This window comes from Vombatus ursinus, unplaced genomic scaffold (genome assembly GCF_900497805.2).
Source record: "Vombatus ursinus unplaced genomic scaffold, bare-nosed wombat genome assembly UNPS02000577.1, whole genome shotgun sequence".
In the NCBI taxonomy this organism is placed as follows: Eukaryota; Metazoa; Chordata; class Mammalia; order Diprotodontia; family Vombatidae; genus Vombatus; species Vombatus ursinus.
The window spans coordinates 9,118,648-9,136,613 of NW_020940355.1; the positions used below are offsets into that span (position 1 = coordinate 9,118,648).

The window sequence follows — 17,966 nt, forward strand, 5'->3', positions numbered from 1 at the left end:
TGTGTGTGTGTGTGTGTGTGTGTGTGTGTGTGTGTGTGTGTGTGTGTGGTGTTTGGCAAATATATGTATGTTTATGTGTGGGTGTGTGTATAGTGTATGTATGTGTGTGTGTTTGTGTAACCCAAAGCCCATTAATGGCATGGGACTCTCTATCACTCTTGACAACTCCACCCCCACCCCCGCCCCTCAAGCATGGATGGGGTATTGATCTTCACTAATGAGGAGTCCATACCAATGGGCTTTGGTACTGAGGCAACATATATGAAGAAATTAACTGAAAAACATATGGAAAGTGATGCTGGTGTCCAAATGAGAATGTAATCCTGAAATAACCTAAGTTTAGTAATTCTCCAAATATCTAACTTCAAAATATAGTCATATAAATTAAGCAAATGCAAACACAGGTATTCAACAATGTTATAGGACATGATTATCTAAAATGTGTGAAATAAAAATTTCAGATCTACATCCCAAGAAATTGCTCAGAATGCTCAGACTTAAGGAGCTATGAAGGAGCCTCCTATCTAGAAAACAGGGAATAATTACTCTAATCATGTATTTAACAGACATTTATTAAATGTCTATTATATGCCGTTCACTGTGCTAACTACCAAAGGTGATATAAAAAGGAATAAAACAAAGTCCTGTCTATTATTTATTATCTGGGCAAGGATTTTTCAATTAAAAGTCCATGAATCTACGGGAGTCCATGGACAAATTTTAGGGGGCCTGTGAACTTAGATGGGGAAAAAATGCATCTTTATTTTCACTAACCTCCAAGTGAAATTTAGCATTTCCTTCAATTATGAATGTGGGCAACAAACATTATTCTGAGAAGGGGTCCATAAATTTCTCCACACCACCAAAGGATCCAGGACACAAAAAAAGGTTAAGAATCCCTGATTCTAATAGAATCTACCTCACAGGGTTGATGTAGGAAGAACCTGAGGTTTTATGAAGTTCAATAAAGATATTTGATAAAGTTACACTTGTATCACTGATCCATTACTGGCTATATTATATATTATAAGAAACGTGAATAAGTTTAAAGAAAAGCAAAAAATATGAAATGTGGCATATGCTGATCAGACCAGGTCTAGTTGTTCTGCCCTTGTTTTTACTTAAATGTTATCCTTCCTTACAAAGGAGGAGTGGCACGGGGCAGGAGAGGGGCAGAATACTGCCTTGAGGGAAAATTACCAAAGTCACACAAAGCACCAATCAAATCAGTTTTTTTAAAAATGAAAGGGGTGGGAGAGACAGATATGACCCAAAAGCCTGTTTTTGGACAAGAGTTACTTAGAACTAAGTCCTTAATTTCCTCCTCATTTCTCTCTCCCTGTCCTTCTTCCTCTCTTCTCAGAAAATCATGAAAAATGACTGCTAGTTTACCTTCTCTTTCTGGTTGACACCCCAAACCACCTCCTCTTTTCCAGAATGTGGGGACAAAGTCACTTGATGGTCTTTAAACTGGGTTGAGCAATCAATTACTGGCTTCAGCTATGCAGTTGTCCTACGGGTTTGAACTAAACAACAACAAACAATCGGAGGAAATGAAGGAGAAATGTGTTCACTTGGAAATGTGTTCAGAGATAGCTAGCTGGTACAGTGGATGAAGGGCTGGGCCTGGGGTCAGGAAGACCTGAATTCAAATCCTGTCTCAGACACTGACTGGATGGGAAAGTAACTTAACCTCTCTCAGTTTCCTCATTTGTTAGATGGGGATAATTAATAGTACCTGTTTAACAGGGTTGTTGTTAGGATAAAATTACATATTTATAGAGTGCTTAGCACAGTGCCCAGCATATAGTAGGTGCTATATAATGCTAGTTATTATTATTGCTGCTGTCATCATCGTCATTATTATTACTTGTACTGGTTGGGACAGAACAGTGGCTCTCCAAGGGTATTTCATACACACACGCATACGTGCACAAACACACACACGCACACACAGTTTCCACTGAGTGCCCCAAGAATTATACGAAACTTCCATTTTTATGCTCCAATCTCTCCCACTTATACAAAACCTACATTTCTAATTGAATCTCCCCTCTTGTGCCAAAATTCTTCACAACAAAGAATAATATTGTTCAATGAGCAAAAAAAGTCTGAAGACCTCTAGGATAGAGATACATTAAAACTGTAACACTGTGAATCTAGTCAATGATTTTTAAATTATTTTAATGTTAAATTTTTAAAAATTTAAAATTTTAATTTTTAAAATTTTTTAAAAATGTTACTTGTGTCATATTACTTTAGGATAGGATAAGACAGAGAGCATAGCATAGTGGAGAGAGATAGCCTCAGAGTCAGGAAGGCCTGGATTCAAGTCCTGACTCTGACACATACTAGATGTGTGACCCTGGGCAAGTCACATGCTCCCACAGTGCCCCGTGCACCTTTCTAAAGACAACTGCTTTCTAGGGACAACTGATTATCAAAATTAGTGGAGGTACTGGCAGTTTCCTTTGCCGGTGAAATTATGAGTCAAAACTGAAAAACAACTATAATTTTTAGTGAAGAAGCAACCTTAGGTACTCAAAGGCCCTATCATAGAGGCAGAACAAGTCATTTCACCTCTCAGCCTCAGTTTCTTCATCTGTAAAATGTGGATCATAATAAGAGCACCCACATTACAGGGTTATTATGAAGATTAAATGAGATAATATTTGTAAATTATTTTGCAAACTTTCAAAAGCTATATAAATATTAGCTATCATTATCTGAGCATGTGATCTGGCAGGTCCTCCCATCTGAGAGATAGTGTTAGGCAGCAGATGGAGCACTGGACTTGGAATCAAGAGGACTTGGGTTCAGATCTCACCCTAGACATTTACTTGTTGTGTGAACCTGGACAAATCACTTCATCTTTCTTTTCTTCATTCTCGTCTGTAAAATGAGGGGTTTGGCCTCAGTGGCCTTGAAGGTCTTTTACTAGCTCTAAATCTGTGAGTCTATGAGCCTATGACCTGGAAAGGGTCCAAATATGATAAAACCATTGATAAATGAGGATGTTTCCCCCCTAAGGACTAGCCCAGCTAAGCGCAGCTGATCGAGGTTCCTCACCAGAGGATTAGCCAATGAAGGATCAATAGCATCAAAATCCTAAGTTGTGCAAGAAGGTGTAAGAAGTTTGCAATTTGTATCAACAAAGGAGTACTCATCCTGATGAAACTATGGATCTTTTGAAGTGTTACATTAACAAAATTTATTAAATATCTTTGGAGACAAAAATGACAGATGTTGGGGGATGGTATGAAATGATCCAAAGTATTTGATAGTATTTAAAAAAGAGAAGAGGCAATGCTGTTTTTAAGAGCTGATGAACTATTCTAATAGACTTCATTTTCGTAAGGAACGGAGAAGAATCATGAGGTTTTCCCATGGCAGCTATTAGTGTTTTTTCTAATCATTCTCTTTTTACAAGAGGCACTGATGTACCCAAGAGCCCACATCCAGCTCAGCCTTTCCCTCACTCCCTCCCAGCTTCCCTCTTTCCTTTCCTTCTCCACCAATTACAGTGTGTTCTGCCATACCTACCATTATGGTGTGTTCGGGGAATTTGGCTCGGACAAGCTTCACAAATTCCACAAAGTGCTCAGAATATCCATTGGCCACGTCCAGACAGATATATTTTATCTGTGGCACAGCCTCCAGGATACTGCTCATCCTGTCCAGGTCACTCTGTCCACTGCCTGAGCTCACGGCTACATGCTGGACAAATGAAAAAACATACATGAATGGCAGTGCTCAGGAAAACAGTCTCAACTGCAATCCACTCACCAACAATGTACAGAGGTACATTTGTCACTGATCATGAGGGACCAGTTTTGAGATAACAGACCTCAACGAAGTTGACTAGGTCATTAAACTGACCTCAAAATCAGGAACCCCGAGTTTATATTCCATTTCTAATATTAACTTGCCATATATCCTTAGACCAGGATTTTGACCATAAGATCTTTTCAGAAATCAACAAGTTCTTGGTTATTCTGGAAGCCTCTCTTTCTTCTCCTCTTCCCTCATTTCCTTAATCAGTGTATATGTTGGCAAGGATCAATCAATCAACTAATAAGCACTTACTACACACCAGGTAAATGGCACATAGTAAATATACTAAAGGGGCAGTTGGGTGGCACAGTGGATAAAGCTCTGGGTCTGGAGTCAGGAAGACCTGAGTTCAAATTCAGCCTCAGACACTTACTAGCTATGTTACTTTGGGTAAGTCACTTAATCCTATTTATCCAGTTCCTTATCTGTAAAATGAGCTGAAGAGGAAACAGTAAAGCATTCTAGTACCTTTGTCAAGAAAAGCCCAAATGGGGTCACAAAGAATCAGACATGACTAAAACAATTAAAAAACAACAAATATGCTAAATGCTGGCGATACAAATACCAAAACAAAGCAATCCTTGTCCTCACATAGCTTAACTTCTAATGGGGGAAATGTAGTTCAAGAAATGTTAACAGAGATCATGGATATAGAGTTCAAAAGACCTTAGAGCCCATCCAGTCCAATTCCTTGTTTTACAGATAAGGAAACTGAGCCCTGGAGAGCTGAGGTGACTTGTCCAATAGAGTGTCAGAAGCGAGACGACTGCAGGTCCTCTGCCTCTAGAGCTGCCATTTTTTTCTAGTGACCAATGTTATGCATCCTCTCAATAGATAGAGGCAGCTGTGTGCCATGAAGAACGCTTAGGTTCTGAAGTCAGAAAGCCCGAGTTGAAGTCCCCACTCTGAGGCAAGTCACTTAGCATCTGTTTCTTCATCTCTGCAGTGGAGACAATATTTGCATTACCCATCTCCTGAGCTAATTGTGAAGATGATGTGCTGTTATAAGTACTACAGAAATATGAGTTGATAAAGCAGCCAACCGTTAAAGCTGCATGGATCTCCAAGGGACGGTAGCCTGCTTTCAAAATCTGTCTGCCCATGTGTACTCTATGTAGGATGTTAGATAATGCGGTCGATGGAGCACCGGGTTGAGTCATAAAGACCCAAATTCAAATCCTCTTTTTATGTGCTTCACTTTCTTCCAATGTAAGCTTCGACATCTAAATCTTATTTTTTTCTTCAATTCAATTTGGTTAGGATTTGTTTATTTTGTTTTTTGCAGCATTTTATTTATTTTATTCTGAACTTAAGAAATAAAACAATCTAGCTCTAAATCTATGATTTTACGGTCTTAATTCATCCCAGGTACTGCTTTAGGTGCTGAAGACACACACACACACACACACACACACACACACACACACACACACACACACACACAAAACCAGGCCCTGCCTTTAAAGAGTTCACAATCTACTCAAAGAAGTTGATTTCTGTCTCTACACTTCCCTTTTTGACAGCTGGGCAGCCTGGTACAAGCCCTCATCATTTCAACACCTGGACTATTACAGTAGCCTTCTCATTGGCCTCCCTTCCTCAAGTCTCCTTCCCACTCCAATTCATCCTCCACTCAGCTACCAAAAATAATCTTCCCAAATCACAGGTCTGACTATGTCACCTTCACACTCAGCAAGCTCCAGTGCCTTCCTATTACCTCTGGGATCAAATTTAAAACCCTCAGTTTGGTTTTTAAAGGCCTTTACAAGCTGGCCTTTTCCTACCTTTCCAGTCTTCTGATAACTTTACTCCCCTCCATTGTATTCTAGGACCCATATCTAAATATCTAAGGATCCTGCCCTTGTTGTTCCACACACAAAATACTCCATCTTCTTGACTGTTTCTTTTCCCTAACTGGAATGGTCTCCTTCCTCCATCTCCTTAGAACTTACCTTCTACATGAGGTCTTTTTTTTCTATCTTTCCTACCTTCTGAGATTACTTTCCATTTATACTACATTTTTCTTGCATTTATATAGTTGTTTACATGTTGTCTCTTCCATTAAAATATAATATCTTTTGAGGTTAAACAATGTTTCTGCCTATCTCTGTGTGGCCAAGGTTTGGTGTAGTGACTAGCCCGGAATGCTTGTTGATTAACTCCTCTAATCCCTGCTCCCCAACTTGTAGTGATTTTGGCCACCTCTTTCCCTCCCCCTCTCCTCCAGGTACTCAAGAAAAATTCTACTGATTTACACCTTAATATAGTCTTAAGTAAGGGATTCTCCCTTTAGCAGGCTACTGCATTTTAAACTTTATCTCCTTTAAAAACATTTCTGTATGGGGGAAAGGCCTTTCATCCCACTGAAATCACACTCCTCCCTGTCAGGCCTTGTTATCTGAGTACTGGTGTGAATCCATTTCCATTTTAACTCAACCTATATGCCTTTTTCCTTAGAATAATAGTCATAATAATAATTCATTATTCATGTAGCATTTTACTGTTACATAGCTATGTCTAGGATGGGGGGGAGGGGATAAAAAGAAATTTATATGATAATTTTGTTGTGTATTTGAAAGAAATAGCAAGTAATGTGCATAGTAAATTTGCAGTTTCATGTGCATGCAGTTCCATCCTTTTTATTGTACTATGTTATGGAAATGCTTGTTTTATTCCATAAATCAAAAATAAAATTATTAAAAGGCTAAAAAAAATTTTAATATACCTTAACTGACCCTCACCACAATCTTCTGATGTAGGTGACACAATACAATTTATTCCATTTTATAGATAAAGAAACTGAGGGTCATAGAGATTAAATAAACTGCCCAGAAAGATTAAGTCTGGCAAGACCCAGGACTCAAGTCCTCAGCCTATATCCAGCTGCCTCTCACTTAAAATTTGGCCACCCATTCACTTGCCTGTTTGGAAGTTTGTTATCAGTCTTCCAAATTGAATCAAATGTATATGCCTGGTATCTTGCAAATCTAATCAAAGGGGTTTTAAAACTGAAAAGAAAGGGAGGTGAAGGGAGGGAGAGAAAATCATCTACATACAGCTACCTAGTTATTAACCAAAGAAGGTAGCAAGAAGAAAAATAGCAGTAGATGCACCCTTCAAATTCCCAGGAAATAAAATCCAAGAAAAATTCTGGCAGTCAGGCCCACAGCCTCAGATACACAAAGTATGGGTGATGGACAAGAGATAACAATGATAATGATAATAACAACATCTAGCATTTATTTGTGCATACTATGTGCCATGCATTGTGCTAAGCACTTTGCCGTTATTATTTCATTTAAACATCGCAACAACCCTGGGAGGTAGGTGTTATTCTTATTATTCCCATTTTACAGCTGAGGAAACTGAGGCAAAGAGAGGTTAAGGGATTTGCCCAGGGTCACACTATTAGTGAGTATCTGAGACCAGATTTGAACTCAGTTCTGAATCCAGGACCAGTGTTCTATCCACTTCACTACCTAGCTACCCCCAAATTTTTAAATGAGACAAATTTGATCTCATTTATTTCACTGACATTTGATGGGATGAGATCCATTACTGGAAAATGGTGTTGGAAGGGTATACATTATACCTTATTCAAAAGAAACGGAAGAGTTAAAACATAATAAAATTGGAGGATGAGATTGAGGGGGAAGTGAGGAGTTACAGAATAAGATAGATGCATGGGGGGCCTCCAGAAATCAGAGGAGGAAAAAGCATAGCATAGAACATTTGGGGGAGTATCAATGGAGGCAGAAACAGAACTATACAGGCATCAAAGTACACTGCAGACCACTTGGACATACGGATCTGCTGTATGCTCTCCTGGTTAGACTACATGGAGTGTATTTTGTTCTGTTTTGAGAGGTGTATTTTACAAATAACTCTAATAAGGTGAAGAGTATTTAAGAAAGGGTGACCAGACAGGTCAAAGGCCTGGAAATCGAATCATACTTGTAGTAACTGAGGATGTTTGGTCTGGAGAGGAGAATCAGGGGAGGCTTGATAACCATCTTTAAGCATTTGAGAGAACGTCATGTGGAGGCAGCATGACATAGTCCAGCAGGGGTGGGGAACCTGTGACCTTCTAGGTCCTTGGGTTCAACTGAGTCAAAATCTTATAGAACAAATCTTTTTATTAAGAGGATTTGTTCTGTGAAGTTTGGATTCAGTCAAAGGGCCACACTTGAGGACCTAGAGGGCCACATGTGGCCTTGAGGATGCAGGTTCCCGACCCCGGTCCATAAAGATCTGGCCTTGAAATCAGGAAGATCTAGGTTCAAGACCTGCCTCTAACCAATACTGGCTGTGTGATCCTGACTAAGTCACTTTCACGTTAGGGCTCTAGACCAGAGTTATCAAATATTCCTCAAGTGCTGCTGAACTAGATTAAGATATAATCAGGAAATATTTAACAAAATAAATAAAAATACAATAGAACATAGATAATGTAATATATGGTTTTCTAAGTCAATAGGCATCCACAGGGATACTTATGTAAGATTTAATGGTTCCTATTTCTATTTGAGTTTGATATTACTGCTGTAGCAACTCTAAGGCTATAAGCTGCAACAAAGGTGCCACCTGCACTGGTAGGAGAAGGGGAGTTTCTTCATTTGTGAGTTCCCTGTACCAATTAAATCACGGATCCTATCTCTATCCATGCAGAAGTGAGTTTAGACTTCTCCTGTTGGCCCCAAAGGAGAGAACCTAGTATAATGGGTGGAAGTGAGAGAAAGATTTCAACACAATGTGAGGGAGGAAAGATTAGGGTAGCTAGCTTGTATAGTGCCCAGCCTGGAGTCAGGAAGACTGAGTTCAAATCTGGCCTCAGAGATATTTCCTAGCGGTGTGACCCTGAGCAAGTCACTTAACCTTGTTGGTCTCAGTTTCCTCATCTGTAAAATGAGCTGGAGAAGAAAATGGCAAACTGCTCTAGTATCTCTGCCAAGAAAACACCAAATGGAGTCATGAAGAGTCAGATATGACTGAAAATGACTGAACAACAATAACAAAAGGAAGGACTTGCTAACAATTAGCGATGCCCAGTGGACTGGGCTGTCTTAGGAAGATACTAAGTTCTCCTTCAGGAGAGGTCTTCAATGCAAGCAAAGGGTAGATGAGCACTTGTTGAATATATAATCAAAGGGATTCTTAGAAAGGTCCAGGTTGGTCTAGATAGGTCTTTTGCAACTCTGAAATTCTGTGAGTTTGGGTTACTGTTCTTCCTCAGGACTGATGAGCTTTTAAATTTTCACTTTATAATTAGACTCTGGGCAGGGAGAATAAATCAGATTTTCAGAGTTCATAATGGAAGGTTGAGGTTCTGATTAATGAAGTGTTATCCAAAACTACATTTACAGACATGGAGGTTTGAGGAAAAAATCATTGCTCATTCATCAACAATTTTCTCAAAAAGTTGTAAGACAAAAGAGAAGAAAGAGAAAATAGTCATCATTCACTTGCAAGGTATAAAATCAAAATAAAATATCAGCTGTTCAGTCACCAAGCTAGAGTCACAGAAATCTTTTATCTTAGAGAACCATCTTCTCATTAATCAGAATCCAGACATAATTAATATACTGGCTCAGGTAACAGAGAACTACACATGGCCTCAACAGCAGCAATCAGAATGAGGTGATAGAACCTGGCAATCACAGACTGACCTCTTTCAGTTCCATGGAGAGCACCTCTAATGTGGTTTATGATGAACTTTCTGTTAGCATTGCCTCAGAAACCACTGTAAAAAGCCCTTAGGAATAAAGAAGGAAGAAACAGAGCTGGCCCTGTCTGCCTTTCTTTTCCATCAAGCTTGCTTTTTCTTTGTTGAAAGGTATGACTAGTAGTTGCTGCTTTTATATTCAGAAGTTATATTGAGATTGGATTCACCTTGGAGTTTCAGGCTAGAAACAGAGGTCATATTTCTCAGCCCTCCCATTCAAAACTGTTGGCCCAAGGGAAAGCAAAGACCTTTTCTGTGAGAAACTCGAATACGTCCTATTGTATATAACTGGATTCCTTGAGGTGACTCACTCCCATCTGACTTTTATCCCCATTGTCTCTGTTCTAATACTGCCACATATTAATTCCCCTTCTGGTACGGATCCCAGCTAGTTTCTCTTTGTCTACGCAAGTCATTTTTCTTTTCCAAATCTCTACAGCAATTTAATATTTACAAATCACTCCACAACTACTTGGGAGGTAGATATTACAGGTATTATTACAAAGTTTGTTGTTGTTCAATTAGTTCAACTCTTCATGACCCCATTTGGGATTTTCTTGACAGAGATATTAAAGTGGCTTGTCATTTCTTTCTCCAGCTCATTTTTACAGATGAGAAAACTGAGGCAAATAGGGTTAAGTGACATGCCTCGGGTCACACAGTAAGTGTCTAAGGCCAGATCTGAACTCAAGAAGTTGAGTCTTCCTGACTCCAGGCCCAGCACTCTATCTACTATACCACCAAAGTCCAGTGTTCTTTCTGCTGTAACATGCTAGCTCTCAAAATATCAAGAAATATCAAGAAAAAAAAAGGTAAGGAGTTTTCTCTATCATACAAAACTCTACATTACTCGCTTTAATCTATTAAAAAATAATTCTTCTGGAGCCACTAGGTGGTGCAGTGGATAGAGCACTGGCCCTGGAGTCAGGAGGACCTGAGATGAAATCCAGCCTCAGACACATAACACTCACTAGCTGGGTGACTCTGGGCAAGTCACTTAACCCCAATTGCTCTCACAAAAAAAAATAATAATAATAATTTTTTGAACAGTTTGCTGGTGATTTCATATGGTATCAGAAGACACCTGAAAGTAGTTCCCTGTTTCTTTCTTTCTTTTTTTTTTGTCTAGGCAATGGGGTTAAGTGACTTGCCCAGGGTCACACAGCTAGTGAGTGTTATGTGTCTGAGGCCAGATTTGAACTCGGGTCCTCCTGAATCCAGGGCCAGTGCTCTATCTACTGTGCCACCTAGCTGCCCCAGTAGTTCCCTCTTTTGATGGCAGTCTATCTTCGGATCCCAATCTTTAGGAGAGTTAATATTCATAGGATCAATCATAGGAACATAGATGCAGAGCTGGAAGAGACAATCTACTCCAATCCACTCATGGTACAGTTGCCTAAACTGAGGTCCAAGGAAGAAAAGTGACTCACTTAAGCTCACACGGGTAGATAAATGTCAAAAGCAGGATTTGAACCTGGATCCTCTGATTTTAGAAGCAGTGCTCTTTCCACTATGCTTCACTACTTCCTTCTGGCAGGTTGTGCCTCTCTTTGTTATCCTCATCTCAACAATAGAACACAGTGGCCCCTACCAGATTTTCCTTAGTTTGGATCTTGTCAGTTGCCTAAACAATACATATGACTATCTTCCTTTGCTATCCCCCATCCCTTTTAAAAAATCAATCTGGTTTCTTCTATTTTTAGATCTTCACTCTCCCACGAGGCAGCACTGTCCAACTGCTTAATTGAATCTACCATTGGAGAACCTCTTAGAGACAGGATCATAAAATCATAGAACTGAGTCCCAGAATCCCAGAAGTGAGATGCCAGAAGTCATCTAATCCAAGTCCTTAGAATTACACATGACACTCCACTTGAGCCAGCTTTCTGTATAAAAATATCACACACTACATCTAAAATACGATTCTCTCTTTCTAATCTAAATACCCTTGAAAACCCAGGTTTTTTTTTTCTTCCCAATATAACATATATATTCCGTGACATGAGTCAAATGATCAATAATCACGATGTGATCATACCTCCAGGCATTCTGGGTGATTTGTGGCAAATAGCTTCCAGTCCTCCAGGGTGTAATGCTTATGAATGGCTGTGAACATGGCATGCTGGGAAACAAAACAACATCATTAGAGTTAGACGCCAGGTTAGCCCATTTTCCTTCTGTCCATATGACAGGTATTATCTCACAACCTCAAAGTATCCATTTTCCTGACACTTACATATACCTTGCTTTGCATATGTTCCCAGGAGGTAATGGGTAGCTAAGATATTTGGGTAGGTAATGACACCCATAAAACCATGCTTGCAATTTTTTCCAGATTGGAAAGCACCTGCAATGAGATGAGCATCTATAACTAGGCCAGTAAGGCCTTGCCATGAGTCGGGTGAGAGAGTCCTCAGAGATTCTGTATAACCTGCTCAGGTCTCCATGTCACCACTATAAATGGCTAAAAGAATCATTCCTGTCAAGGGAACCTTTAATTGGGTTTCTAAACCAAGCCCATGCCAAGGCAGGGCTGCATCAAGACCAAGCATTAGCTGCTTTTCCTCTGGTAGCTGATTCCAATGCTGGTTCTCAAGAAGCTCTCCCTTGTACTGAACCTAAACCTGGAATAGTTGAGTTGTTACTGAGGCAGTGTGGTGTGATAGTAAGAGCTCTGCACAGGCCAGGCCTGAGGAAGTGGAGAAAGCACTGAGGGAAACAAAAGTGGGAAAGAACAACTGGAAGAGATTAAATACACAAAAAAGAGGTCTATCCTGGAGGTGATAATTTTGATGGCATGGAGGTATATAAAAGAGGGGAGAACTCCAATGGTATCCCAAGAATAAATGCCCCCCTTTTCAATATTGATATTCTTCTAGTGGTTTTGTAGAGCCACAAGATTAGAGTGTAAGCTCGTTAAGGACAGGGACTGTCTTTTGCTTCTTTTTGCATTCTTAGTTCTGAGCACAGTGCCTGGCACATAGTAGGTGCTAAATGTTTATTGAATTGAATTGACAAAGACAGAGAATACTTCCATTTTTGAGAACTGAAACTGAAGATCAAAAGAGTAATGGAAGCCCACGAAGTTGCTGTGAGCAGGCTGCAATATATTACCAAAAAAAAAAAGAAAGAAAGAAAGAAAGGAAGGAAGGAAGGAAGAAAGGATTACACTGACTAAAATGGAGTAAAGGATACAATCAAAAGAAATGTATGACCCCTGCCCCCCCCAAAAAAGGAGAGATAGCTTGTTCACATCTTAAGAATGAGGGATAACCAATAGAGAGACTACTTGCTCCATTGATTGCCTCGGGGCAGCGACTATTTCCTGAGCTTCCGGCCCACAGACTGAAGGGGAATCGAGTGGCTGATCAGAGGGGAATTACAAGGATCTCTTTGCCAGTGCTGAGGCAGGAATCCCTTGCTTTACCGGTGCTTGGATCTGGGTCACAGTTCTGAGGGGCAGTCCTTCGGCTAGGAGGAATGCTGGTGTGGTGGAAGCTTGTTGTGGCTGTGGAGAGGAAACACCTCACCCCTTATCATACCACCTTGGAAGAACTGAAAATTTACAGGTCCCTAGAAGTACCTCTGAAAACAGCTGTACAAACCCTCGAAGCTTGGGACAGTACGCTCTTCACATTGGAAGCAGACTTTTACCTTAATAAAGAGTTTAAAACTCAAGTAATTGGCTAGGATCATGAGTAAGCAGCACAAAAGGAGTCAGACTATATTATCTTACTTTGGTGACAAAGAAGATCAAAACATACAACCAGAAGAAGACAACAAAGCTAAAGCTCCTATATCCAAAGCCTCCGAGAAAAATATGAATCTGTCCCAGGCCTTGGAAGAGCTCAAAAGGGATTTTGAGAAGCAAGTAAGAGAAGTAGAGGAAAAACTGAGAGTGATGCAAGAAAATCATGAAAAGCAAGTCAACAGCTTGCTAAAGGAGACCCAAAAAATACTGAAGAAAATAACACCTTAAAAAATAGCCTAACCCAAATGGCAAAAGAGTCAATGAGGAGAAGAATGCCTTAAAAAGCAAAATTGGCCAAATGGAAAAGGAAGTTCAAAAGATTACTGAAGAAAATACTTCCTTAAAAATTAGAATAGAGCAATTGGAAGCTAGTGACTTTATGAGAAATCAAGACACTGTGAAACAAATCCAAAAGAATGAAAAATTAGAAAACAATGTGAAGTATCTCATTGGAAAAACAACTGACCTGGAAAATAGATCCAGGAGAGAGAATTTTAAAATTATTGGACTATCTGAAAGCTATGATCAAAAAAAAGAGCCTAGACATCATCTTTCAAGAAATTATCCAGGAAAACTGTCCTGATATTTTAGAACCAGAGGGCAAAATAGAAATTGAAAGAATCCACCGATCTCCTCCTGAAAGAGATCCCCAAAGGAAAACTCCTAGGAATATTGTAGCCAAATTCCAGAGTTCCCAGGTCAAGAAGAAAATATTACAAGCAGCCAGAAAGAAACAATTCAAATATTGTGGAAACACAATCAGGATAACACAAGATTTAGCTGCTTCTACATTAAGGGACCACAGGGCATGGAATATAATATTCCGGAGAGCAAATTTACAACCAAGAATCACCTACCCAGCAAAACTGAGTATAATCCTGCAGGGGAAAAAATGGTCATTCAGTGAAACAGAGGACTTTCAAGCATTCTTGATGAAAAGACCAGAGCTGAACAGAAAATTTGACTTTCCAATACAAGACTCAAGTGGAACACGAAGAGGTAAACAGGAAAGAGAAATCATAAGAGACTTATTAAGGTTAAACTGTTTACATTCCTGCATGGAAAGATGATATTTGTAACTCATGAGACCTTTGTCAGTATTAGGGTAGTTGGAGGGGGAAAAATTATATGTACGTATATATAGATATAGATAGATAGAGGGCACAGGGTGAGTTGAAAATGAAGGGGTCATATCTGGAGAATAAAATTAAGGGGTGAGAGAGGAATATACTAGGAGAAAGAGAAAGGGAGAGGTAGAATTGGGTAAATTATCCTACCAAAAAAAACCAGAAAAGAAAAGGCTCTTACAATGGAAGGGAAAAGGGGCAAGGTGAGAGGGAATGAGTGAATCTTATTCTCATAGGATTTGACTTAAGGAGGGAATAACATACACACTCAATTGGGTGTGGAAATCTGTCTTACCCTACAGGAAAATAGGGGAGGAAAGGGACAAGAGAGTAGGGGAATGATAGAGAAGAGGGCAGATTGGGAAAGGGAGTAATCAGAAGCAAATACTTCTGAGGAGGGACAGGGCCAAAAGAAAGAATAGAATAAATGGGGCAGGCAGGATAGGATTAAGGGAAATAGAGTTAGTTTTTCATGGCCTGTCTACTATGGAAGTGTTTTACATAACTGCACATGTATAACCTATATTGAGTTGCTTGCCTTTTCAATGAGGGTGGGTGGGGAGGGAAGAAGGGACAAAATTTGGAACCCAAAGTTTTAAAAACACATGTTTAAAAAAATGTTTTCACATGCAACTGGGAAATAAGAAATACAGGAAATGGGGTACAGAAATCCATCCTGCCCTACAGGAAAATTGAAGGGGAAGGGGATAAGAGAAGGGGGGAGAGATGGAAGGGAAGGCAGACTAGGGGAAGGGATATTTAGAATGCATGCCATCTTGGGGTGGGGGAGGGGTGAGATGGAGTGAAAATCTGGAACTCAAAATCTTGTGGAAGTAAATGTTGAAAACAAAAAAAATAATTGCCATTAAAAAAAAAGAAAAAAAGAGAAAGAAAGGAAGGAAGGAAGGAAGGAAGGAAGGATTACACTGACTAAAATGGAGTAAAGGATATAATCAAAAGAAATGTATGACCCCTGCCCCCCCCAAAAAAAAGACAGATAGCCTGTTCACATCTTAAGAATGAGGGATAACCAATAGAGAGTCTACTTGCTCTATTGATAGCCACACAATGTCAAGAGAATGTAAGAAAGCCCTCCAGAACAACAGGTGGAGCCCCAGTGCAGAATTAATTGGAGGACATGGATAAGGATCACATTTGATGAGCAGGTATGGAGGGATAATAATTTGCATTGCTGGAGGGCATAGGCACACTGATGAGATTAGTAGCAATCAAGTATTTATTAGGCACCTATGTAGGCACTGTGGCAGGTAATAGGAAAGAATGAAACTCCCTACTTGTAAGGAGCTTATAGCAACTATATATGTATATATACATATATATACACAACTATATGTATATGTGCACATGTGTATATATATATTACTATATGTATATACATACACACATGCATATATATACATATATATACATATATATAAACATAAATAGCACAAATATAACGTGAATAAATACAAACACATACAAAGTAGTTGAACAAAAGGTTGTTGGAGTTGGGAGGCTTGTGGCACCTTATAGAAGGAGAGGGACTCCATGAGGCAAAGGTAAGGAGGAAGCACATTCCGGGCAGCAGGGACACCTAGTACAGAGACGCAGAGATGGGAGATAGATTGTCATGCGTGAGGAAGAGAGAGAAGGCCAGTTTGGCTGGACCACAGAGTGTGGGAGGGGAAATAATGTCCAATGAAGCTGGAAAATAGATCGTGGTCAAGTTGTATAAGGCTTTAAAAGCTAAAGAGAGTTTGTATTTTATCCTAAAGGAAATAAGAAACCACTGGAGCTGAGTGAAATCTGAACTTAAGGAAAATTATTATTACGTTATATATCTGTTAGAGTATTGGAGTACAAAGTCCTGTATTTGGGTTCCAAAACCCACTGCACAAGCATAGGCTATGGAAAACCCAACTAGAGAGTAGACTGAGAGAAAGACGTGGATTTTCATTGGCTAGAAATTCAATATGAGTCAACAATGTAGCATGGAGCCCAAACAAAGCATACATAGTCTTAGACTTCATTAATACATTATAAAATCCAAAATAATGGAAGTAACAGTTACACATCTGGTTTAGTGAGTTCAGAGGTTAAGATGTCACATTTTAAGAGACACATGATGATATCCAGATGGAAGACAACCAAGATGGTGAGATGACCTGAACTTAGGTCATTTGGGAGTTGTGTGAATGAGTTAACCTGGAGAAGAAAAGATTTAGGGGAGATGTAAAAAGAACTCTTCAAAGATTTGAAAAACTGTAACACAGAAGGTGGATTAGACTTAGTCTTTGGGGCTTCAATAGGGAAAACCAAGACCAATGGGAAGAAGGTATATGGAGTCAGATTTCAAGTCAATATAGGGAAGAATATCCTATCAATGAGATGTCTAAAATTGGAATGGGCCACTTCCTCATCTGTAAAATAGAAATGATAACCTAGGTGGAGAAGAGAACAGTGCACCAGGCCTTGAGTCAAGAAAACCTGAATTCGAATACAACTTCAGATAATTATTAGTTGTGTGTCCATGGGCAAGTCACTCCAGTTCTGTTTGAGTCGGCTTCCTCAAATGTAAAATGGGAATTAGAATAGCACTTACCTCCCAGGGCTGTTGTGAGGATCAAGTTAAATGATTGTGAGGTGTTTAGCACAGGGCCTGGCACATAGTAGGTGCTATGTAAATGTTAGCTATTAACAATAATGATGATGATGATGCTTGCATTATTTACCTCACTTGTTTGTTATGAAAAACTTGAAGCATTAAAGGGCTCCAAGAAACTCTTTGAGAGTAGGGATTGTTTTCTGCCTTTCTTTGTATCCCCATAGCTTAGCAACATGCCTGACACATAGTGCTTGATAAATGCTTGTTGACTTGACTTTATGAGACAATGAGAATACCCTGTTACTGGAGGTATTAAATTATAAGTTGGATGATTATCTATCCAGGACATTGGGTAGAAGTTTATGTTCAATGACTTCTAAGGTCACTTGTGTGACTTTTATGATATGATTCCAACTCCATTTGCTAAGTATGGACGTTGTTCAAAATAATTTTCATCATAATGATAAATTCCAGTAACTCCTGTGACTTCATGAGAAACATCCTTTTTTTAGCCAAAGATTTTTCTTTTCCCTCTTATCACTTTGGCCACCAAAATAGATTCACAATCATCACATGCAGCATCATCGTTATCAAGGGAGCATTTACTAAGGACCTACTATGTGCAAAGCACTATGTTGTGAAATAGGAAGCCAAAGAAATAAAAGACAAGTTTTTCAAGGGGTGCATAATTGTTCTAATTCAGGATGATGGTAACTAAAGTTGAATGGGAGAGGCATTTCCTGGAAGAGGGTAGGGTGGGGTGGCAAGTCTGTCTTTCATCTTGAATTGGTATTTCAAGTTCAAGATAAAAAGGGGGGAAAAATCACAAGACCAGAAGATATAATCTTATAGCACTATCAAAATGATTTTTAAAAGATAGATTTATTTAAAGTACAACTAAAAAGCCCAGTCTTTAAATCTTGA

At 39.3% G+C, this 17,966-nt stretch overlaps 1 protein-coding gene across 1 annotated transcript in view; it reads right to left on the bottom strand.

The window, feature by feature from the left end:
* Positions 1–17,966, bottom strand: part of GMPR (guanosine monophosphate reductase) — a 91,084-nt gene that overhangs the window by 64,291 nt on the left and 8,827 nt on the right. The window contains exons 3-4 of the mRNA XM_027869517.1: positions 11,595–11,678; positions 3,544–3,717 (exon numbers count right to left, since the gene is read on the bottom strand). Of these exons, the coding sequence (XP_027725318.1) occupies positions 3,544–3,717; positions 11,595–11,678 (258 nt within the window). The remainder of the gene's footprint in view (positions 1–3,543; positions 3,718–11,594; positions 11,679–17,966) is intronic.